General features: G+C 39.8%; 2 protein-coding genes across 3 annotated transcripts in view; both read left to right on the top strand.

Moving 5' to 3' along the window:
• Nucleotides 1–4,353, top strand: part of DOCK2 (dedicator of cytokinesis 2) — a 188,001-nt gene extending 183,648 nt beyond the window's left edge. The window contains exons 50-52 of the mRNA XM_074155774.1: nucleotides 817–937; nucleotides 1,941–2,083; nucleotides 3,540–4,353. Of these exons, the coding sequence (XP_074011875.1) occupies nucleotides 817–937; nucleotides 1,941–2,083; nucleotides 3,540–3,614 (339 nt within the window). The 3' untranslated portion in view covers nucleotides 3,615–4,353. The remainder of the gene's footprint in view (nucleotides 1–816; nucleotides 938–1,940; nucleotides 2,084–3,539) is intronic.
• An 11,905-nt stretch (nucleotides 4,354–16,258) lies between these two features.
• Nucleotides 16,259–18,364, top strand: FOXI1 (forkhead box I1). 2 transcript variants are annotated; one of them, XM_074156371.1, is made up of 2 exons: nucleotides 16,259–16,829; nucleotides 18,090–18,364. In XM_074156371.1, exons 1-2 carry the CDS (start codon nucleotides 16,259–16,261, stop codon nucleotides 18,362–18,364), a joined length of 846 nt encoding a protein of 281 aa, XP_074012472.1. The 2 variants fall into 2 exon arrangements, with proteins under 2 accessions (XP_074012472.1, XP_074012471.1); XM_074156370.1 differs by having other exon boundaries at nucleotides 16,259–16,832; nucleotides 17,811–18,364.
• The last annotated feature ends 6,545 nt before the right edge of the window (nucleotides 18,365–24,909 follow it).

Below are 24,909 nucleotides of genomic sequence, written 5' to 3'. Positions count from 1 at the left end.
AAACCCTATCTAAATTAAACTGTCAGTCAGTAAGATTGTTGAGTTACATGGAGAGGGCATAAGTCATTTGATCAAAAATTTTTGGAGGAATCATCAAAAGCAAAGTGAATTCAGTAGAAAGCTAAGATTCTTCTGGGAAACAAGGTGAAACCTTGGAGGATTACAGTTGCCTTACGCTACATGTCCTCATACAAAAGAGTTCTAAAGCACAGTCATGCTCTGAGAAGCATTAATATATAAAACCAAACAATGCCTCTGTCTTTTGATTAAATTAAATAACACACCTGACTGTGGGAATCTCACTATAGATTGAGTTACGGGATTTTCTTTTGCTTCAGAAAATTAGTGACAAGCCCCACAGCAGCCGAGCTGGCTATGTTAATGCAACAGGGAAAAATGTTTTCAAAACTTCATTTTACTGTGCAGATCACAGTCAGAGCTGGCTGATTGTATTGTTCCAAAAACACGGTAGGGTATCATCCTACAGTCCCAGATTACAGAATCTTCTAGCTAGCTTTTTTAGAGTAGCTTTCTCTATCTGGAATGAGAAGTATTTGTCTAACTATAAATCATCTTGCAAAATCGTTACATGTTTTTAGCTAGTGTATAATATTATAGGTGGACCCAATTCTACTGCTTCTAGATATTTTTATTGTTTACTCAGCAAACAATCCCATAAGGAACTCGGGTTAGGCATGATAGTTTGTTTATTAATTATTTTCCTTTATGCTTTTCACAAAATATTATTTTGCTTAGATCTTTGTTCCTCATATCTCAGTTTATCGTTAATGACTGGGGTTTTGTTATATTAAACAGCTGTCAAGGAAATACGAGTTCATGAGCGACACCAACCTCTCAGAACATGTAGTGGCACCTCAGAAAACATCTGTCCTCAAGCAGATGAGTTCTGTCAGTCGTTCCATGCCAACTATCCCAGGTAAGCTCCTTACGTTAAGATAAGGGATCTGCACTTCTTTGTTGCGATGTTAAGAAAACATAGCAATAACGGGTTTGCTCCAAGAGGGCAGGGAGCTCCCTCTATATGACTCTGTGCCTCTGAGACAAAGGTTACGGTTTTGAGGCTGGCCTTCTGCTACTGCTTGGTAACACTGTGCTGCGTGATGCTAACTTCCAAATTCTAAAAGTGTTACTTCTGGAGCTCCGCATTTTGCTTCCTTGTACAGTGTGGGCATTCCCCCTGCATTGAGAGAGGCAGGGTCTATTCATCTCCCTTGCTTGGTAGGTTCTCACTTGCAGCAGCTGAGGGCAGCCTGTGAAACAGGAAAAAATGCTCTGTGCTTTGTTTTGGCAGGTGAATATCCCCAAAGGTTGCCCCATAGTGGGCTTTCAACTTCTGCTTTTCATGTTAGAATGTCATAAGCCTCCCTCACAGTAAGAGGAAGGGGAAATAAGATAATGTAAGTGCCCACTAGAAAGACTGCCAGTTGCAGGACAGAGAAGGGGAAAGTGTCACTGAAGGTGGAACTCATTTCTAGGCCAGGGTATAGAGAGAAAATGTGCCCCTTATCAATATCCTTTATCCTCTGCTTCTTCCATAGCATGTCCCATTTCTTAGCCTGCACTTCATCTGTCCCTCTCATTGTCCCTGTCATTCCAGATGTCTGTAACAGATGTTTAGCACAACATAACAGATTGTCACGGCCCACTTCTTTTTCATGTTTTTTTTCTATTTATCTATTTTTTCTTCTTTGACCAGATCGGTTAATTTCTTTCACTGTTCAGTTTCCATGAAATGAAGTTCAGTGCTTCCCATTTAACAAATGGGGAAACTTTTACTTATTTTTATATTTTAAGGATTTTAAAAAGTCTCATTTCTTTCTAGTTATTTCAGTACTTTGTTATTTTGAATTCTGCTTTATCTTATGCTCTGACTCTCCTTTTTTGGTTTTGTTTTGTGCAACCAATGTTTCTGCTCTAAGGATTAACTCTGTCCGTCTGCGCTGTGGCACCTGATGAAACAATTGCATCACACAGGTTGAGTCAACCAGTGTTTCCTTCCACCTCAGATGGTGACAAGAAAACATCCAAAAAAAAGAAAGTGAACCAGTTATTTAAAACAATGGTAAGTTCTGTGTATTTAGGGGGGGGGGGGAAAAGAGTGTTACCCCTTCAAAAATTTTGTGCTCTGAAAATTTAAGTCATTTTAAAATACTCTAAGATCAGAAGTCAAACTCTCCTCTTTTGTTGTTTGGTTGGTTTGGGGTTTTTTGTTTGTTTGAGTGTTTTTCTTAGTTCTGTTGTCAGAGAGAGGAATGAGAGCTCTACAAGGAAGCAAAACTTTGCCTCTGGCTGTGCTTTCTGGAGTAGGGATGTACATACTTTTTACACAGTCTGTGTTTAAATGGAAGGCTCAGATGTGCAGTTCTTTATCTGTACCACAAGAGGTCTCATTCGACCTACTGATGTTCCCCGATATGCTTTATATAACATCTATTAACAAAAGAGGAAAGCAATTACTTCTTGTTTGATTTAATTACACTGGGCAGTTAACAGTAGCACTGGAGTGAGCTGAGCGTAGCACATACGGCAAAACTGCTCAGTGTGAGTCCATTTCTGATGTCGGAGATGCTTACTGGAAAGTAGAAATTGGCTCGCACTGGAGTCAGTAATGTTGCTTAGAAGAGGTTGCCTTCCTTTAAAGTAGGAAACCCTTCACTGATTTCCGTGGAAATTCCACAAAATGAAAACCATTGAATTTAATGTAGCGTTTGAAATAAAACAAAGTTATATTCAGTGCAGATACTAAGATTCTAAAGTTTCAAAGTTTTCCTGTTTTTTTCAGGCAGTGGGAGGGTGACATTTCATGCAGATGCTGGTAGCTACTGCTCTGCATAATGCATAAGCATTCTGTGACACTTGTAATATTTTTACATGTCATCTCTTTGCTCATCTTTCAAAGTAAAGGTTGATTTTATTTATTTTTTTTAATTTTTAAAACACGTTTTCTCGTGAACGGGTTTCACTTTCATCCATTAGTTTCTGTAGTCTTTTAAAAGATGTAAATAGTGCCTTCAGGGACCATAGAGCAACATTTAGGAAAATATGCTAAATGCAGATGTGTTCATAATCATATTTTTCTGGTAGGGACAAGAATAACCTATTAATTTGAAGCCTGTAGGATTTCACTTATATTTAATTTATCACATACTTGTTCTTTTCAAACCCAGGAGTAACAGCTTTTCAGCATGATCTCATCCACTCACATTTAAACCCAAATAGCATATAAAATACGGAGGATAAAATGTCCTTTTTTACAAGATTTAAGAAAGGACTGACTAAAACTACAAATCCATTTGTACGGTGCTTCCACAGCATGACTGGAATCGTGTGGACAAGTTCAAATACAGGTTTATGGTTTTGCAGGACAGAGAAACTAATTCAAAATATGCAGGAATTGGTCAGTGTCTTTTTTCTCTAGCCATACTTTAAGGCCACAAGCTAGTAATTAATATACATATTACTGAATCCAATAGAGTAGTAATTTTAACATATGGCACTCTGTTCTTCTTTTTTTGCAGCGCATTTCCAAAGTTCTAGAAGATGGAAAGCAGTCTGTGGAGCACCACTTCAAATCTTCAGCTACAGATCTGTAATTCATTCTGTTACAAGACCACTTCTCAACTGAAAATAATTATGCATACATGTACCTCCTATTGTAGAGCATTGTCTACTCTAACGAAAGGCAGTGATAACACAGACGGCTAATAGAGAATATGAACAACAATATTCATGGGTTCTGATAAGTTACGTGTGATACAGGTACAGGAATAACATTTGAAGAAAATCCTACAGGATGTGCCCACCAGGATACGGAGCAGGAGTTTACTGAGCCTCTGGTTATACAGGTCGACGGGCATTGTGTGTTCCTTGGGGACAAAACTTGTTCCTGGGAAGAAAGATGTATTAAAAAGCCACCTGCAATGCTTACTGTATAATTTCAGTCAGATCCTGTTCTTTTCAAAGAACGTAGAAGTTATCATTTTGTGTAGCTTGTACAGACACACTCCAGCTATCTTTAAGCTATTGCTGGCCGTGTAGTCAAGGCAACAGATGGCTCAGCACAAAATAGCCACTGACAATTTACTCTGTGGCTGTAGCTGGATTTACAGTCCTCAGGTCCCTCTGCTGCTCCCACCACACTGCTCGGTATCCTCAATCTTTCTCAGGGTGATGTCCAGGACTGTGACACCATATGCCCGAGTTATTTTCCGAACAGCGGCTGTTATGTTGAAAACATGGGCAGAAGTTTATTTACACATGTACAAATTGATGTGACATCCAGCAGTATGATAAACAAAAGCTGCATTTTCTGCTGTTCATCAATAAAATGTTAAAAATATATTTTATTTGCCTTGAACCTTCCTCCCTGAAATCTCTAGGTATCTTTGTATATAAGGTAATAGTTTCTTACTGACAGCGAATGGGATTCTACGAGTCCAAGTCTTCTGCTTTCAAAATGTATTTTCTGTGTCCAACTCCTGAGGTGGAGTTGGAAGATAATGCCTTATTGGCATGAAGCTCGACAGCACTGCAGGTCGGTGTCTCGGGGGTTTTTTTATAACCTGTCAGTTCTTTCTAAAGGCAAGTATATTATCCAAATATAAGGGTTTCCAAAAGGCAAATAATTCATTTCCTTCACTCATCCCTTTATGTTTCAGATACCTACACAGGTTTATATTCATTAAATAAAATATGAGCATGTATAGTGTGGATGGGAGGCACTGGCCTTGTTGCCATTTATATGGATACGGGAAAGAGGTTAAAATTATTCCTTGCTGAGTGATTGAATCAATGGAAAGACATCTTCAGTTTGTTCTAAGCCTAACTATTTCTATAAACACTTTTATGTTCAGCATGAATAATTTATATAATGAATTTAGATTCTCTTTGCAAGTTGTCATTGTCAAGCTGTTTTCTACAAAAATAATTAGTGATTGTTTTCTGTGAGAAGTCTGAAATATTTGCCATTGAAACTAATTCTGTGCCAAGAAATACTTTTCACTAGAATAAATGGGGACAGCAGAACAAAATGGGTCCAGTTTTAACACTAACTGCGGTGTTTGTTGGCATGGATACTGATAGACTTCTTGTGTCAATTGCTTTTCACAGTAACTTGATCCTGCTCCTGAGGAAGCACGGAGGAAGGACGAGGCTTTTCTAGAAAAACAACTTGGTTTATTATATGGAGTTGGTTATGTGTGAGTGAGAGAAAGGGAAAGGTTGAGGAGTGCACGTTTAACATCTTGGTAAGCTGGGGGAAGGAGAGGGAGGGCACCCAGGCTGTCCTTCAGTATTATTTGCAGATACGTTGAAGAAACATTGATATCACAAAGTGAAAAGTATTTTAAAGAAAAAGTTTGGTTCTACTGGGAACAAGTAAGAAAAGGATTTAGCAACTATTTATTCTTTGTAAAGATACCTGTTAAAGGTTATCTTTTGCTTATTGTATCTTGCACTTCTGTTTTCATGTGAGAGTGGAATAAAAGAGTATTACCTCAAGCTGTTATTATAAATTATAATTAAAGTACTCTGGTTCTAAATAAAAAAGTGCACAGAATGAAGGGAAGGAAGAGCCCAGAAATAAATACCAGGAAGGCAGGAGCACAATGTCCAAAGGAAGTTTGGCGGTGAGTGCTTAGCTAGTGGTTCACAATTCATGTGCTTTCTGCATCAGAGTTTATTTCACTTCTGTCAGACATTTCAGATAGTCTGGACAGAAGCAGTCTGGGTTTCTGAATTGCATGGCACTACGATGACGATTGGGCAACGTGACTTTGTAATAGACCATGTTTAGCATGGGGTAGGAAAGACGTGCATGTACAGCTAAGATTATATGCGCTGACCTGTAGAAAGCTGTTACACTGCACCAAGGTAAGATGGATTTAAGCCACATGCCGTGTATGTTCAGTCAGCTCCATGTCTGAAGTGTAGACACACAGACACCTGGGCTTTGCCTCTCATGGAGTGAAAAACTACATCAGTAGTGTTGGTCTAGCTCCAGAGGAGCTGCTGTGTTGGTGCAGCGTGAGGTCTGGTCGTAGATGGCAAATGTTCGCGTTCTGTTACATCAAGGTATTCTTTAATGAACTTGGGTATCCAGCCTGCCCTTGTTTGTGCCATGAGTGATACTGTCCAAGTCCTCATTATGAAATTGGAACCCAATTACTCATTTGGGGAGGGAATTTAATGCTTTTAAAATCTCAATAAAAATTAGCTGGGGTGAGCTATAGGAAGGTGTTCAGAGTATAAATCAATGAGGATCGAGTTTCTGAGCAGGAAGAAGAGTTTTATTAAAGATTTCACAGACCTTAGGAACGCATTGTGTTCTTGAACTGCTAATTAATGTGTGATAGAGCTGTGTATTTGTTGCAGGTACTGCTTGACATTGAAATTTTACCTGTATCACATGTACTCTGTAATCTTTTTTTATTAGACAATGGAAATTTTGGGTGAGTAGAATGATAGAATGGTTTGGGTTGGAAGAGACTTTAGAGATCATCTAGTTCCAACTCCCAGTGGAGGTAATGGGTGCCGTATCGGTTATTCTGTATGGAGCCCACAGACACATTAGCATCACTGGATCTCTGTTTTCATTTTCCTTGTTGGTATTGTTTGGTCTGGCTTTTGGCTTTTTCTCTAGTTCTCAGATTTGTTTCATCAAGTCTCTGACCTTTCTTTAAAGACTCACTAAGGCAGAATTCTCACTGTCTGTCTTGGGAGATCCCAGTCTTGTACGGGAGAGAAAGAGGACTGGATTTCTTCATAATTTCAGAAGTGCAGAATTTTAAATTAACAATTTTCTCCTTTTCTGACCTGTTCGTAGTTGATAGAATATAACAACAAACAAGTTAAATTAACTCAGCCCAATATGTTTTGCTACTGTAGGCAGATTTTCCTGGATGCGGTACCAATGCATCACATGAACGGTAGCCTTAGTAGTGTAGAAGACTCTGAGAGTCTGGAACGTGTCCAATTTCATCATGTTTAAATTGAAGGAACCTTGTGCCATCCTGGTCTCCGAAGAACAGGACTCATATAACCAACATGGTGGGCTATTCTACTCCATATGAGATTTGAGATGCAGAGCCAGTTTGCTCCCACAATTACTGATACAAGGAAGCTGTAATGGAACAACAGTGGAAAATTTTCCTCAGTCTGGAGGACATCAAGTAGCCAGAGTCGTGAGGAGGAGTTTTTAGCACCAGTTACTGTATTCTACTCAGTGCTTTCAGGCAGCAGCCGTTTTTACTGTAAAAACTGGCTGAAGAGCAGTTCCTAACCTGAACTGGCAAAAAGCAATAAACCTGTGCCAAGCACTTGTTCACAGCTCTCAGGAGAGCACGAATGTGACGATAGGCTAATGCTTCTGTGTCATGTTACTAAAATCACTGACATTGCAGTGACAAAATGGATTCAGAGATTGAGTTGCCGTCTTTAACCCATTTGATATTCACGGCTTTTGTTGTTTGGCTATTTTGCTGCTTGTTTCATTGCTAGTGCCAATGATGGAGCAGACTCTTTCATTTAAAATATGTTGAATATAACGTGCAAGGAATCCTGCAAGAAAAAAAAATGGAATAATGATGAGAAACTGCTGAGAAAGTGAAGTGGACTTAGATGATTTGACCTGATCAGTTTGAATATGAAGTCTCTTCGCAATTCAACAACTGATGGCTACTAAATCGTGCGGTACAATCTATACCCAGAGTCATAATGAGATTTTACATTGATTGCACTAATGAGCATAAATTTCTGCTTTGGACCAGGATAAATCCGTAAGGATTTTATTGTACTTACAACTATATAGATTCAGAATCAGAGCTGCTCACTAATGTCACAGAATTGCAGCAGCTGTGTCACATCTGGCTGATTATCAAGGGATTTTTATTTCAGCCCAACTAAGAGCAATGGAAGCATCTTTGAAATAATGATATAACTTAAATCACTGAACGCTTGTCAAGCTCCCAAGTAGGTCTGTTCCACTCTGATCATGGTAAGAGGGCTTTTAAGCAATCCCTTTGAAATAATTTTTAAACAAGAAAAGCTGTTAAAAGTGGTTTTTTAAAAATAGCAAGTTGGACAGAAGATGATGGGTTTGTTAGTTATTAAACCTGGTTTCTGTTTAAGTCAGCTGAGGTCCAGGAGTTGTGTTTAAAGCCATCTAATTACATAATTCTCTATGCTAACTTGCTCTTTGATTTTAAAGGATTTTAGCTTAACTATCATGAAAAGACCAAATGACCCTTTTTTGTTCCAGCTTTGGTGCAAAGCTATTTACCGGATGAAACATTTATCCCAGAGACGGGTTCTGTATATGCCGTCATCAATGGGAATCATCTAGACCTAGGGTATTCTGTTTAAAACAAGAGCAGAGGTCAGTTCTCCAGAGTATATGAAAATAAAAGGAATAACTTAGCCAAACACAGGATCCTTCTCATATAGAAATCAAGATAATTCAGCCAATTTAAAGCTGAATTGTTCTTTGCGTCATCTCTTTTTTTTTAAAAAAAAAAAAAAACAGTTCTGAGGAGGGAGGAAAAATGAACAATTAAAGGACGCTTTCCCACATTAATTTTTGGAGGTGGATATGTCCATCTTGTTACATAAATGTTGTTTCCTGAGGAATATGGGAGCCTCCATGAAAAAGACTTGCAGCTATCTCCTGTCCTGGATGCCTTGGAGTAGTCACTAGTAATAGTATTTACTTACATTTCCCTCCCAGAAGTGAGTTCCTACTTGCTCTTAGGTATTCAAGGCCCTTTGGAGAGGGAACATTGAGCAACATTCCAGCGGCTGCTCTCGGTTATAAGGACTTCAGTATTGGCAGTATTTACTGCTGTGGGGTGAGGACAGTAGTTGTTCATTATTGACTCAGTCTGTAATTTTCTATTCTGATTTGCTATCATGATGCAGTGTGTGCTAAAGATTAACACTGTAAACGAATAATTGCTGTGCAAACAAACATCAGGTAGGCCACAGATTTCATAAACTTTAAAATGTTAGATAAATTTAATCATGGTTTTAAAGTGAGGACAGTTTAATCTGATTGGGTTTTGGATATAATTATCCCTTTTCAATGTAGTTTGGTGTGGTTTTTTTTTTTGTTTTGTCTTCCAGGATAGCAGAAAGCTCCTCTGTGCCATGAGTGATCTTTTCTATGGCTGACCCTAGAATTAGACAGCCAATGCGAGTGTCTGTGCTGTAATGAATACAGTTTCTGTGTTAATGATTTTTTCATGAGTGTTTGTGTGCACCGCAGCTCCATATGCCTCATTATGCACGTGGGAATTCATTTACTAACAGGTTAATGTGACAGGCATGAACGATCTCTCATTAACAGATACCACTTCATAGCCCTTGCCATTAACTTGAATTAGTTCAGCTAATGGGAGGTGTCTGTTGATGGTGTTACAATGGGATGTAAGTGGTGATTGACTCAAAAAAGCACAAGGAAGGTGCTGGGGATCAGAAACGGTCATTTAAGGTATCTAGGCCCTGAGCTGGCTGGCCAGCAGCCAAAAAAAGAGACTTACGGAGGTGAAGCAGTAGGAATCTGGCACTGTTGTAACTAGAAGAAGTCTTAAAAAACTCCACGTTTGACACATATTTTGGGGGAAGATTTTCCCCAGAATGTTTGCTTGTATGTTTTTATACATAAGGAAACATCCCTGGATACAATTGCTTTAGATGCAGCTGTTTTAGCCAGGAATATTGTATTTTATCATACAATAAAGCGTGTTACTGTTGGATATCTGGATTCTACAAATACTGAGGAATGTGAAGCCTTTACTACATGACTTCAGTTGCTTTGACACACCCAGCAATACTTCAGTAGTGCTTTGACACACTCAGTGGTACTAATGCACAATGCCTGAATTTGTAGACTCTTTCTTACCAACTGCTTTTAGACTACTTTCACAAGACAAGAAACCAGTAGTATTGGAGATCAGTACTGCAAAACAAAAGAGCAAAGGAAACAAACCTAAAAGAAAGACATAAATCTCAAAACTTACCGGAATTTCTGCGTGGAATTTCAAAGTAAAGGAAGGAGTCAAATATGAAAAGATTAAAAATGTTTACATATACCACTCGTTATTTTTACAGACCCCCAGAATTACAAGTATAGATCTATCTCATATTACTAAGGGGACAGTGACCATGACAGTATAAAAACTTGTTACTAAGTTATCTCTAGGGCAGATCTGGACAAATTCGATACATTTTCAAAAATTATCACTAGGGGGAGATACGTAGTTGCAATTACGTTGCCCATATAATAGAACAGCTACTGATCTGTCTGCCCCCATACTGGGAAAACCAAAGTGGAACAACTGGAAGTGCAAGGATTATTAACACTGTAAATCATCCTATTCACAGGTTAGATGATCTTAGTTTGCTGCAGTTAAACCCCGGTTACATTAAAACAACCTTAAGTTTATCTGTGACTGGGTGTGTTCATAGAGTAGTTCACTGCACTTACAACTGTGCCAATTCACTTATCAGTTTTAGTTGCTAATTAATTTTCCCCAAGTGTTTGAGTTGTGCAAGTACCAAAGGGTGTAGAACACTGTGAACAAAACATTAAAAAAAAAAAAAAAAAAAAAGAAAGAAAAAGAAAAAAAGGAAGTTATGTTTTCTGAAAAATCTGTGGTTCTACAATGACTTTTCAGTAAGATCTCAATTTAAACTGTGGAGTGGGAGGAGCTGATTTATCCAACAAGCAAATACCTTGATGCTGAAATCCGACTGAAACAGAAGTAGTAGCATGTTACTACTTTTTCTTTGTATAAATCCTGTTGTGCATCTCATTGAAATGCACAAGAATTTAAACTCTGAGGGTTTTGGGAAGGTGCACGGATTAATTTCCTTGGTAAACACAATTGATGTTAATACAACACTCATTTGATTTTAGCACCATTTATTTCTAGTATAAACAAACATTTAGTGGGAAGCAAAGAAGAATAAGCAGTTAACCTGAAACAGGGAAGTGTTTCAGCTGTTGGGAAGCTGGTAGCAGCAGTGAGGTTGTCAAAGAATGATTGATTGATTGAGGTATCTGTATTTGTACTAATTTCCCATAACTGAGAGACACCTCAGATTCTAAGATGAGAGGAATTTGCTGCAGAATCTCTCTGTGAGTGGTTGCAGGGTCTCTCCGTGGCAGGGCTGAGCACGTCTGTGTATCTAAATGCAGCAGATCCCATGGGAGCCATAGACAGCCAAAAGGAAGCTATAGATTTCTTGCCTGCCTACGGCCAGTCATAACTAATGCATAAGTTGGGGGACACCTAATCCCCTCTACCGTATCATATGTTGGCAAGATGGTGGATGGCCTTTGTTGAAGCAGGAGTTATGACTACTTTTATTATCATAGTTCTCATGGTCAGAAAGCAGCTACTAGCCCTTATAAGGTCTAAAACCTTCTTCTAAACAGTCTTCTAAAACCCCAGTTATAAAGTTGCTTTAAAAATTCAGAGTGGTTTTATTCTGAAAGACTTAAGAAGTCTAAGGGCATTCTAGCATTGCAGGGTGTATGGCACAGATCCAAATGATACTGCCTTTTCCATTAATTTAATGTTCAACCTGCATTTCTAGAAATAAAGCTTACTTCCCTTGTTTTGCAATACTGTATTTTACGTTTCCTATGTTTTTGTAATGACCTTGAGATGACACTGTTTTGCCGGCTACACCTTGTTTCTTCTGACGGTGTGGTTTATTTTGTGCGTACGCTGGGCAGATGATTATTGGAATAAGACATGAAGACTTCTACAAGTAATCTACTGGACAGCCAAGAATACAGATAATTTTTCATTATGTGAAGACATCTTATGGATGGATACTGAACTGTTTCAGAATTCAGTGTGGGAATTGCTTCAAACAAGGTGGGTTGCTCGATGTACTGAGTTGTAGATGAACACTCTTACAAACAATTTTTCCCTCTTCTTTGTGACCACGTGAATAGCTTGTATGAACTTCTCTCCAGCAAGGTGTTAAACTGTGATAATGCACCATGCTTGGGGTTATACACAATGTTAACAGTACAGCCTAAAGCTTCCTATTCATTAAAAAATACATCTCTACAGCACAGGATTATCTGGCAATATGTATCATGATCTGGATCAAGGGTAAACAGTCAATTTGATTTCTGACTCATTAGCTAAAGTACATGATGCAGAGTGCTTTATGTTGGCTATATGAGGGACAAATGATATACAGTATGTTGTAAGGTTTGCCAGGATCAAGTTACTACTACAGAATTTTGAACGTTTGAGTGGTTACAGCGGGCTTGCACGATGTTGTCTTTGCATCGTGCAGGCGTGGTGCTTTTCATCTCAGTTCTCTAGACCTGTCACACCGTGAAACAGCACGATGACCTGAAGGTGCTTGTGAGATTGGGAGATATTATGCTTCATTTTGCTTTACCGCTTGAAAAGATGCAGTTAAGAAGGTAGTTGGAAGTATCTCAGCCAAAACATTACAAAAGTGTACAGAGACCTCCCCATATTATTCTCCACCTTTTGACCCCCGCGTTTTCACTCCCTACTGTGTGCTGGTGTGTGTGCACTTTTCCCAAGTCACTGCATTTCACAAACACTGAATGTACAGGTTACTTTGGAGTATAAGTGAAAATGTTGAAGAATCCTCGTTTTAATGAAATTAGTTTGAACTTTTTGTAACCCAGGATTTCAGACCATTTTGATTTCCTTTGTAAAAGGGCAATCAGCGTAAAGAAATATTACTGTTGGCTGGAGCAGAGGGGTACAGAGGAGCTGACCTAACAAACCTGTGGAGAACGATGGCTCTGCAGGGGCTTGGCCTCAACCCTGCAGATTTTGGAGCTTTGCTTAAGAAATCAAGAGGAGCAAATGTTCATATAACACAGGAGCTGACAACAGTCTTTGGTTTGACAACCATCTGTGGTTGATCAGGCTTCCAACTGGTAGAGATGTGCACTCAGGGCTGTGCAGTACTGCAGTAAAAAGAAATGTTAACAACATGGTGCATCCTGCCTACAAAGACTTCAGCGAACCCAGTGCATTTGGAACTAATGATCACTAAACTATGACTCCAGCACCAGCCTCCATTTCATTTCTAGAGTTTTTCAGCCCTAAACATGATCTGTTAGCATAGCTTGATCAGCATATCGTCTTTTCCCAGACTCTTTATATGGAAGTCTCACCTATTTTCCTTCTCTTTTCTCCACTTCTGGGATTGCTACCTTGCTGCATTCTCCTTCCAGCCCTGCCAGGAGCAGGAGTCTCAGTGGTGAGGACCCCGGGGCAGTATTCCTGGCTAGACGCAAGTAACTCCAGTTCTGACCAGCCCTGCTCAGCAATCGCAGCATGAGCAAAGTTCTTTCCTTGCTGCCTTTTGCCTGCATATGAGCATCTGCACCAGAAGAGCTATTCAGGAACATGTGTTGCAGTGGTTCTTGAGCAGTAAGGTGTGCCCACAATACTGACAAAGTACCACTTTTACGGGCACTGTTTATACTCCCACCTGAGTAAATGAGGCACGGTCAGCTGGAAGAAAAATGTTGCTGATGGGCTGGTGCCTGTGCTAGAAGCTGTGCCAGGACACAGACATACAAGGGAGGGCTCAGACCTTTGCACTCTCCTTCAGGGCTCCGTAGGCAGAAGCCTGCAGTTGTCTGTGCACTTAGTTGCTCTAGAAGGAGTACCTGCCACTCCTCACCTAAGTCCTTGCTTCACTTAGGTCTGTGTGATCCTTTGCTCAGCTGTTGCATCTAGGTAGGTCTGGTGGTAGAATGCATCCTTCAGGCAGCTGCCGAGCACAGCTAGGGGCTGACCTTGCCGAAATGCACTGCACCAAAACTTCATCAAGATTAATTTGCAGAGGAAGTTTTACAACCTTCATCAGTCTCTGGTGGCAGAAGTAATACTTTTTTTCCTTTGTAAAGCTTTACATGTTTTCAAAGCATGTGTCCACTCAGCACCCTCTTCAGTGTATTTTAACTGCAACTGTGCATGAAGAGCACCTCGGGGAATAAGTACTTAGATGCCACTTGTCCAAGTCCATGATGCAGTTAGCTGAGATTTTACTTCTAGGAATAAATGAACCCTGAGTGGTAATAAATTTGCAAGTTTTTCTTGTTTTCAGGGTTTTTGGGGGAAAAAATGTAATTTGCTGAGAAGATAAAAAATTTACTGTGTTTACTTTTCACGCTATATTCTGGGTCTTAGTTCATTGTAAAACTGTTTTTACTTATTTGTGCATTTCTTAATTTTTTTGTTCCACTGACGTCTGTAAATAGCATGGGTTTTTATTATCAATATTTGTAACATTAACATTTGCAGGACTACAGATATAATTTAAAAATATATCTCTAGGTTAGTAAGTAAATTAGGAAGCTGTAGGCAATGTTGCTCAAGCAGCTTGTTTGTAATTCAGATTCTTATGGAGAAAAAAATTATTTCAGATAGCTTTCTTAAGGGGGGAGGTACTCACATTATTATTTTCTGAAAAATTAATCATCCTTTGTTTTTTTGTCCAAGTCACCTTTTGCACAGCAGTTGTCACTTAGAAAATAAGCCAGTCCCACTATGTTCCACTTACCTTTTGTCTGTTTAAAGTGTATCTCTGCATTTACAAACTCTGAACTCCATCATTCAAATTAAAATAGCAACTTGTTTGTCCATAGATGCAGTACAAATGATTTTTATGTGTAGTGAAAGCATGTATTTTTTTAAATAACAGCATTTCTGAGCTGGCAAATTGGCTACCCTTGTCACTCTACTCAATATCTCAGTTGTATTTCCAGTGAATTTTTTTTCATACCTTTCAAAGCAACAACGATATGAACATGACATTAGCGAATCACTAATGCTTAGGGAGGGGTGAAATCTTGGTGGTGCTGCAGCACATAAGATTAAGTGAATTGATGAATGTGTGAAAAATCAAAAAAGTCTTTGGTACAGCCAGGAAATCAAATCTACAGGTCAAAACTCGTGTTTCTGCAGAGATTATAGGACTAGAGCCATCTTAAAGGCCTTGTCATACCAGGACTTACTTTAATTGTATGAGTTGTTATTAAGGCTGAGTCGAGCTGCAAATGTATGTATATGCCTTAAACATAATAAAAATATGCAAATAACCCTTCTTAAGGAAACTTTAACTCTGCTTTTCACTACAGTGCAGTCTTTCATGCAGTGATGGTCGGAAGAGCTGTCCTTCTGAGACAGGTGTTGGTGAGACTACAGCTCTGCTTTCTCCTCCTTGGAAATTGCATGGTGCCATGCAAGGCAGTAGGTATTTTTCTAAGTCATAGAAGGCCTAGAGGTTTTTCCTTGTTACTTACTTTTAAGGAATCAACTTTTGCCTGTATAGATAAAAATGAAGTTATTGGAACTTAGGAGAAAAGAGCCATGCTGAACAATGCCTCTTTCCTGTTTGGAAATTCAGCTAAGAGGTTTCGTGAGCTCTCTGACCAATCCTGCAGCAAAGAGGAAGCAGCAAATAATGATTTCCCATCTCAGTTCTCCAATTTAAGCTCTAAAGAAAGGTTTGATGATTAAGCTTGAATTTTTTTTCTCACAAGATTAATCCTTACTTTAGGGAGTAATTCTGTTTATATCAGTAAGACTACTCACGTGAGTAACCAGCTGCAGAATTTGCCTGTAGTACTGTGATTGCCTAGGGGGAAGTACAAGCAACTCTGCAATTAAAATTACAGAAAGAAAAGGAGGTCTGACCTTTTCTTTTTTCCTTTTTTTTTTTTTTTTAAGTATATATAGTATATTTATATGCCTACTGTTTCATTGATGAGTGACAATGGCTTTTGCATTCTGAGGTGTTACTAGCTGGCAGCACAAAATGGCTTTTCTTTGAAAGGAAAGAAATACTAAGTGCTAAAGCTTCGTTGTGAAAGGTAGAAAAAGGAGGATCTCTGATTAGGGGATTTAACTTCAAGGCACCTCAGGCTTTCTTTACGTGCATCACATTAGTGGAAAATTCCTTCATTCATTTAAGAAGATAAACAGTTGTAACTTTCACATTGGGTTGATGTGACATCAGTGACTGGCTGGGACTGCCAGCATTCCAAAAGGGATATCGTCCTCATCTGCAGCCACTCAGGGCTGTGGGGTGGAGCCTGCACACAAGCTGAAACATTTACAGGTGCATAAGTAGGTAGGGAAGGGCACAGGTGATGCACCTGTCTCAGGAAAGGAGCGCTAGCACAGGTGTGTCAGAACTTATCAGCTGCCTGTCTTAGAGCATGAGCTCCTTTGAGCCACAAACGCACTCTCCACCGCGCTGCAGCCCGCAATTTCCAAATATTGGTCAAGAACCTCCAGAGATGAGTATCTACTATGAGAACTTTTTCCATCCACAGAATATCCCTAGTCCACAGCGACCGAGCACCTTTGAGACGACGGATTACAACGCCACTCCCAATCCTTACCTCTGGCTAAACGGACCTTCCATTACCCCACCACCATATCTCCCAGGATCCAATGCCAGTCCCTTCATTCCTCAGTCTTATGGGATGCAAAGGCAGCTCTTGCCCAACATGCACGGCTTGGGAGGAACTGACCTTGGTTGGCTTCCTCTCCCATCCCAAGAAGAGCTTATGAAGTTGGTTAGACCACCTTACTCCTACTCTGCACTGATTGCCATGGCTATCCATGGAGCGCCCGAAAAGAGGCTGACTCTCAGCCAGATCTACCAGTATGTGGCCGACAATTTCCCATTCTATAACAAAAGCAAAGCTGGCTGGCAGAACTCCATACGCCACAACTTGTCTCTCAATGACTGCTTCAAGAAGGTGCCTCGAGATGAAGATGATCCAGGTATAGCTCTCTCCCCCTCTTTCTCCCCTCCTCTAATTAAACTTGATTAATTTAAAAACATCTAATACATTGTAAAGAGACATAATAGCCTAGATACAGGACATACACATAGTAGGTGTTCTGTTTTCATAGGTCTGAACTAGAAGGCAACTATGGATAGAATCGGTGTTGCTATTAAATCTCTGCAGGGCAGGGGATTCTTTACTGCTCGAGGTCTTCCTGAGAACTGGTCAATGTGCTGAGCACACGAGCAGTCTGAGCAAGTCACATTCACAACCCATTCGGTGTAATGCATATGACATGTCAAACTTAACCGGGAATTAGTGGAAAGGGGATAAGGCAAACTCAGATTTGTCAAAGAAATTCAGGGAGTAAATAGTAGTTCTCAAGAGGAGAGCAAGCTGCTTTTACTTTGTTTCAAATAGCATTTTGCTTGCAATCACACCTCTGCTGTTTCCAAGCCCTTGGCTGATACGCTGTCAGATTGTTCCTTTATTTATTGTTTTCTATCAATAGCTGTTAAGAACCATTGGGAACATTTAAAAGCCATTCAATTATGCTGCCACAGAGGACCAAAAATCTGGTTCTATCTTGTTAGAAGCCTATCCTACCACACTGAATCTGCAGGAGCAGTCCAGCATGGGATTTGATTGCTCTCTGCTGTAAGTTCGGAGGACCAGGTATATACTGAAAGTCTCCTCCTCTCACCAAGAAAACAAAACAACAAGTGGCTCCACTTGTAGTTTTACCTGTGTGAAGGGTCAGGGCTAAAGGATACAGCCCAAAACTTTACACTTTTTTTTTCTGATTTCAACAGACTTATGCTTCTGTGTGGTTAGAAAATACATTTGACTTCGGCTCATGCAATTGTTCCGTTTCTGTGAAATAAGAGAAATGTTGTACAGTCCTAGACAACTGCTCTTTGCTGTCTGTGTGCATGTTTTCAAACTAAAAATGTGCTTCTGTCCCCTTTGACAGGAAAAGGGAATTACTGGACTCTGGACCCGAACTGTGAAAAGATGTTTGACAACGGAAACTTTCGCAGGAAGAGGAAAAGGAAGTCTGACATTGGGGCTAGTGCTGCCACCCTTGTATCTGAGAAATCAGAGGACAGTGCCCTGACTGGCAGCCCCAAAGCTGTAGAGCATCAGGATATCTTGGAAAACTCATCTCCTGGGACTGACAGTTCACCTGAGAAAGGATCTCCACCTCCAGCTTCCAGTAGCCCGTGCCTCAGTAACTTCCTCTCCAGTATGACTGCGTATGTTAATGGCTCTAACTCCGTGAGCCGCTCGGTGCCTTTGGGACTCAACTCTGAACCCATTGACAAAATGGGACAGAATATGGTAGGCTTTAACTCCTACTCCCCGCTCTCTAATATCCCCAGTCATGGTGTGGGAGAGTGGTCCAATTCTATGCCTTCTAGCCACCTTGGCTACAGCAACTCTGTGCTCAACCAGTTTAACACCCATTTTTACAGCAGTATCAGCACAAATAACACGCTGTATTCCAGGGAAGGAACAGAGGTTTAAATGAAGGATTCTAACAAAGTATAGCTATTTATGAGATTAAATGCTCTGTGGGCAGATGATTAGCGTTAGCTTGTTGCCTCTGGGACCCACACAGCATCCTACCTTCTGACAGCCACAAACTTGTTACCCCATTATACTTGTTCAAATCACAAACACTCCACATTCGGCAGCTCCACATAAAAAATCAGGGATCATAACAGCAAGCGCAGTGAAGAGTTCTCTCTGAGACACTGAGCTGGTATTGCTGCCAACTATGGTCCTCTACAGACATCCTTGAGAAGTTACTTGATGCATTAGGTGTGAAGCTTTTTCTGGCATTGCTGTTCTTTTTAAAGTGCTAATAGAAATGTGGTTGTATCTTTAAATATCCTCTCTTGCTGATACAGGCTGCCTGTACTAGCCATGCTTAGCAAGTTCTGATTTGACCAAAGCTGTTCTGAGACACTGAAGGATCTATAATAAAAAACTACTGTATAGTGAGTAACAACCAACATTTGAATGGTGAGTGCTGTCTTTGGTTTTCTCTCATACTAGTGCGTACACTGTCTGAATTTTGACCCCTTTTCAGCCCCAAGGGGAATATGGCTGTGAAGCAAGCTAGTACCATCATGGACACAACAGTCATTTTGAAACTGAAAGGAAGCATAACGAAATAGAATGGAATTGTCTTCTGCTGGTGCAGCTGGATCTTAATGTTTTCAATTATAATTACAGGGTCATTTTTTTTTTCTTACACATGCAAATCTATTCATATAAGGAAAACAGGATCTGTCCTGAATATATATATATATTTAATACATGTTTTTTTCTAAGAACAACACACATTTCTTCTATCTTAACCTTCTACATGAATAATTTTTACCGTACTGAGTAAAGAATTTGAATATGGGGGGGTGGGAGGCAGGGAAGAAGAAAGGGGAGGTAGACAGTTTAAGTCCCTGTACTGTATTTTTTTTTCAATCTGTTTGTCCTTGTGTAAATATTAGAAATAATGCTTATTTTTTCAACACTCTACTGTAGCCACAAACAAAATTTCAAAATGTATATGAAGTTTTTTCAAACCAAGACTTGAATCAAATTCCACGTTTATGTAGAGTAGTATCTCAAACTGGTTAACATACATAGACAGCAAGTGTAACTGTTGCCATCTGGGCACTGACCAGACTTTTGGAATGATAGAAAACACATTAATGCATTGTAATAGATACCATTTTGTCTTGATATTTTTTTTGTAACTCTACATGGGCATAGTTTTGTTACGGGCCACCTCAGAAGCATTTTTAATAAAGCATTTGTATAGAAGAGTGTGTACCTGTGTGTGTGTGTGCTATACTACTTGTATCTTTAAAAGTCTCCATAATAGTTTGACTTGAGCAATTTGCCTGAGGGAAGAGTCACAGAAGGTCAGAGACTGAGAATAGCATATGTCTAGGCAATCAAAATTTGCATGCCTGAGGAATATAATTGGCTGCTATTATGCAAAATACTATCACTAAATAAAAATCATCCTTAGAGTTTCCCTGCTGGAGCTAAGTGGTGCCGATCATTTAAAATTTCAGAAACCAGACTATATTTTCACATGCTAATTGGCCAATATGGCTGCACTCTTTTTTGCATCCTCATTATTTTATTTTTTGTGTTTAAACTTTTTCACTGTTAAGGCCGCCCTGACTATTCATGGTTTTGTAGCCACTATGATAAGTTGAAATCTACCTAGATTGGTAGCATTATTGCTTAAGGAAAAAATACAATAACCTTCTGGTGGTGTCCTTCTGCCACGACTTTAAGTTTCTCTGAAGTCAGGCACCTACTGAGGTCTGAGCTGTAACTCCCGCCCTCAGAATTTTACAGCCCTTCCAAGGATCCCAGCCCAGTAGGTGGGCCATAATGTGCCTTGCAACTCAGCAGCTGGCAGCATTTGTTATAGAGAGACTTGCTCATGTGCCAACTGAGGAACGCATTCAGCCAGAGCTGTTATGTCTTGGATTCAGCAGACATGTAACAAATTGCCCAGAAATATAGTTCCTGTGGAGTATATAGTTCACAAAAGTGAGAATAAATTGATTTCTTTAGTGTTGAAATGGAAAATGTTCCATTATGGACTTACAGAGCAAAAGTGTGGGGAAAAATAAGATGCAAATTATGCTAAAAGGAGAATGATGTTACTGAACAATAGCAGACAGTAAAAAGCAACTCCTTTGTCACTCAGCATTTTGTTTGACTCTCCTAGTTCCCAGTCCCAAATAATAAAAAGAAATCCATACAGGTATGCAAAACGACATGAGTTTGTGCCTCCTTGCTTCCGAGATGCTGTCAACCAAATGCCACTTTTGACTTATGCGTAATGAGGAATTGCTGCCAATGTGCCAGTTCTTCGCAGACAAAGGTATGTTTTCCAGTGGGATCCTTGACCCCAGAGATTAATTATCTCCCCTGCAACCATTCACCTGGCTTGACACATCAGCCCCCTTGATGAAGCTCCCATTGAAGGAGGAGTGCAAAGATGACTGCATGCAATGTAATCCTATTTCTTCTCAAAACAGAACTACTTGGTAAATAAACGAATTAGGAGCACTCTTCTTTATCTGTATTTTTGTGTTTTTCAAAGAGAATTGGTTTTGATATGCTCCTGGAGATACTGCAAGTCTAGCACCTGCAGGGAAACTTAACTACTGTTCCTATACAAGCAGCAGCGGCACTGCTCTGTTGAAGGTAATGCTCCTATTTGTGTATTTTACCAATATTGTAAACATATGGCTTTGGAGGGAAAAGTATCTGGTTTTTAGGGGTGTTTTTTTGTTTTTTTTGTTGTTTTTAAGTATGCTATTAAAGAAGCTGTTAAACTAGGACCTGTAACTAAAATATATTTAAAACACTGCTCACCTTTACAGACCTACAGTCTGATTTACAAACATATTTACTGACTGATGCTGCTTGAAAAGAGAATTTGGGCTATAAGAACTCTGAGTAGTTTTGTCTGTAAAGGTTCTTGATTTAGTATTTCATTCTTAGAGTGTGTTTTGTATTGATATACACCTATCTTGACATACTACTGTGGACACTGTGTTCCATAACTCTGCAATTATTTATTCCTGGTTTAAAAGTCAAGTTAACTCTTAAAGGCTGCTCCCATCTTACCACAAACACATCCAGCCCTAAAGTGGTCAGAATAGGTTACTACTTGCTTCCCTTCTGCCATAGTAAACCTGCAAATATTAGATGCCTTCACTGGCAGGCATGGTGTCCTGACTAATGATAAATGAGTCGTGAGTTCCTACGTATGGCTGAGGTATACTGCTGCTGAATCCCTGGGGCAGTTTCACTGTCACAGACATTGTTAGAAACACCTTCCCTGGGTTCTTATTCCACAGTTTTCTGGCTCCATGTCCTGGGTCTGCAGCAGTGGAGTCTGTGACTGCAGCCCTGGCTCTAGGACCAGGGAGAGTGTGTAAACCCAAACCATGTTAGCAATTTTGGGTTTCGCAGTGCAGGGAGGGTGTTTAAACCCAAACCACATCAGTGATTTTGGGTTTCACAGCAGAGATCTGGGAAGCCAGAGATCCCTCATATCAGCCTCAGGGTTGTTCCACCTAGTCATGGGATCAGTTGCAAACCCTGGAGTCCCGCAATACAAGATGATGCTTTAGTGGAGAACATGGAGCTTTCAGGGTCCCTCATGCCCCAGCAGTCCTCGTAGAGCCCCATCTACAACTCAAGAAATTTTACTAAACTTGTTATGCTGTGAACAAAATGTTTTGTAATCAACAATCTTTATTTACAAAAATACCCCAAACCCAACCAAACAACGCCCCCCCCCTAGATTTAAGCAAAATGAAGCCACAACAATAACATAAATATGAATCACTCTCATCTGCCAAATCCAAACCAGTTCGTTGATCAGATAATTGCAGGGAGCTTAGGAGAAGAGTACAGAGGAGCAACATTAGGTGCAAAGTTTGCACTAATGATGAGGACACAATGGAGGGCAGTAAGATCTGTTAAATCTCTTGTTACAGTCAATACACAGGAAATGTAATTAATCTGCATGGCAATTTACTCTGTGCTTCATATTTATTTTAAGGGCCAAGCTTGTTGTGGAGCTTTTTACTGGATTAGGCAAAGCAGTCAAAGATCATTCTATGCTGGTATTTACTTTATTAATGGTAAAGGTTTGCCTAGATTATGAATGCAGGGTTTAATTTTCAGTCTGAAGCTGCTGCCTCACTGTTCTGGCTGCACGTGAACTTTCCACCACCCATCACCCCTCCTGTAGGTGGTTAGTGCCTTTCACACCCTGGTAACTCTACCTGCACAAATGCTTAAGTAATCATTTCTTATTTTTATTTAGTCAGAGTGAACCAGGCTCAAGAAAAATGCTACTAAGACTTGCTAATGTTAACCTAAATAGTTGGTGCTGAATCGGTTTTGGGGTGATTATGATGAGAGACTTCAGTGTGCAGATGCACCATATTTTGTGACAGACTGCAGGGCTTGGGGACACAACTTTCCCTATTTCATCAGTGGCAAGTGACAGCCAGCACACACTGTCCTGTGAAACCATTTTGTAAGAGAGAGGAAAAATTTGGTGTGGTTATTACAAACCATAGTTGCTTTCTGTAAACAATAGGAGACTTGTAAATCACACACGAAAAAAAAATAAATATCTAAAGTGCTGCAGCCTCTTGATGCAGTGATGAATACTCATTCAATGCTTGGCAAACCAGTAGCAGTATGAATGTCTGGTTAATGTTTAACTTGTTTTCCAAATGTAGTATGACCCTCTTAGTTCTTTGACATGTATGAAAAAATATTAGAAAAAGAAACTGCAGGATGCTGTGCAAAATATCATTAAAAGAGCCTGCAAATACCTTAGGTTTCATTCATACCTGTCTTATAAACCAAACATCTAGAGTGTTTATATTCTTAAGTCTATACAAGACTGTAATATCCTTATAAAGTGGAAGAAGAGTAAAGCTAGACCACAAGGCTTAAAGATTTGTATTTAACTGTAGGATTCTGGAATGTCTGACCTTTCAGATGCTAAACTGATGAGAGCTTGAATGTTACTCCTTGTTCAAAGATGACACCAAGAAGTGTGGTGCAGGTATCTGTAAAGGAAAATCACATTCTGGTCCTGCCAGTATTTACTTCTTCAGCAAATAGCCATGGGGACTTTGCCAGCTACATTCTGAATTACAATGCACTAACCTTTCTCTCATGATGGGATACATTATGAAATTCTTTACTGTTTAGCAGTGTCAATAGTTTCTTTGTTGCTTCATGTGAAAACATTCCCAGGTGAGGAAAACAATGAACTTCTTCCCAGTAGTTTTGCCAATTTGTAACACTGCCAGTTTATGGCACTTTACAGCAATCCTTACAACTGTATCCAACGGATCTTGGAAAGAGCTGACCCAGACCTATGTCATTTTTTGCCTAAGAACCCACACCTCAGATCTGTAAAGTATGAACCAAGAGCCTGTTGTACGCTTCTCATAACTTCTAGCTTTCCCTGCTTTAAGCGCTGACAGCTGCAAGAATCTGTATTGCTGTAGTCCTGGAGGTATCGCTCTTAAGTACATCTCAGTTGGTACCTGTCACGTGCTAGAAACCTGCAGGGCTGTCGGTACCTGGACAGAAAGACACTTCAGTTTTTCTTGTTTACACTGCGGATCTAGTTGTAAGGTGGTAAGGACTTTCACCTACCCAAAGAACCCTCCCTGAGTGGACTTGCACAATATACTGCCTGCTGTTATCCTGTGCAAATTACTGTCTTGTGTTGGCTAAATTGCAATACAAATTATGCTTTACCTCACCTTGGTTTTGATTCTTTTAAATCCTAAAAGCATTCCTCTCTTTGCAGCAAAATATGGCTTTAGCCTTGTGCAGCATATGATATCCATTGCTCTTTAAGAAGCAAGGCAGCAAGTCAGGCTGACCCTAGAAGTAGCTAATCCTAATTTCTAACTGCATGCTACTCATTTCCTATTTAATTGGTAAAAAAGTTTTAATTGTTCCTTTGATAAAGATCCCTGATAAAATCTTCTCTGATGGAGTGGTCTTACAAAGTACTAAGAACCTCAGCTCCTGTTTATTTAACTGAAACTGGAGAGCTCAGCTCTTTGCCTGTTTAAGCCAACACTGACTGAATGATGCATCTCAACCTGCAAAGTTCACCACCACCGTGTGGGCATCAGAACCCCTCTTAATGCTCCTTAGCTTCAGAAAGCCTCTGTGAGTACACCGTAGTTTGCTGGATTGGGGCCTACGGCAGTGATTAACCAATGGATTGTTTTTTCTGATTTTTCTTTTACAATGGTATTTGTATATACCACTCTAAAATGCTTCCCTGCTCTCTGAAATTTCTGTCTGCTCAGAGACATAAAGGCTGTCTTTTGTCAGAAATGACCACCAGATGTGCAACAATTGAAACTGCTTCCTGCTAAGTCCTTACCAAAATCGAGCACTGGAAATGGTATCTGGAAATCAGATACTTCATTTTCTATTTGCAGTAGCAGAAACTAAATGACTGGGGAGCTGACGAA

The sequence above is a fragment of the Numenius arquata genome, chromosome 11 (assembly GCF_964106895.1).
Source record: "Numenius arquata chromosome 11, bNumArq3.hap1.1, whole genome shotgun sequence".
Lineage (NCBI taxonomy): Eukaryota > Metazoa > Chordata > Aves > Charadriiformes > Scolopacidae > Numenius > Numenius arquata.
This window is presented reverse-complemented; position numbering and strand designations above follow the sequence as displayed.

Coding starts and splice junctions, on each gene's coding strand:
- FOXI1 (XM_074156370.1), top strand. CDS start 16,259: ATGAGCTCCTTTGAGCCACAAACGCACTCTCCACCGCGCTGCAGCCCG. Junction 16,833..17,810: donor TCGAGATGAAGATGATCCAG/GTATAGCTCTCT, acceptor CCCCTTTGACAG/GAAAAGGGAATTACTGGACT.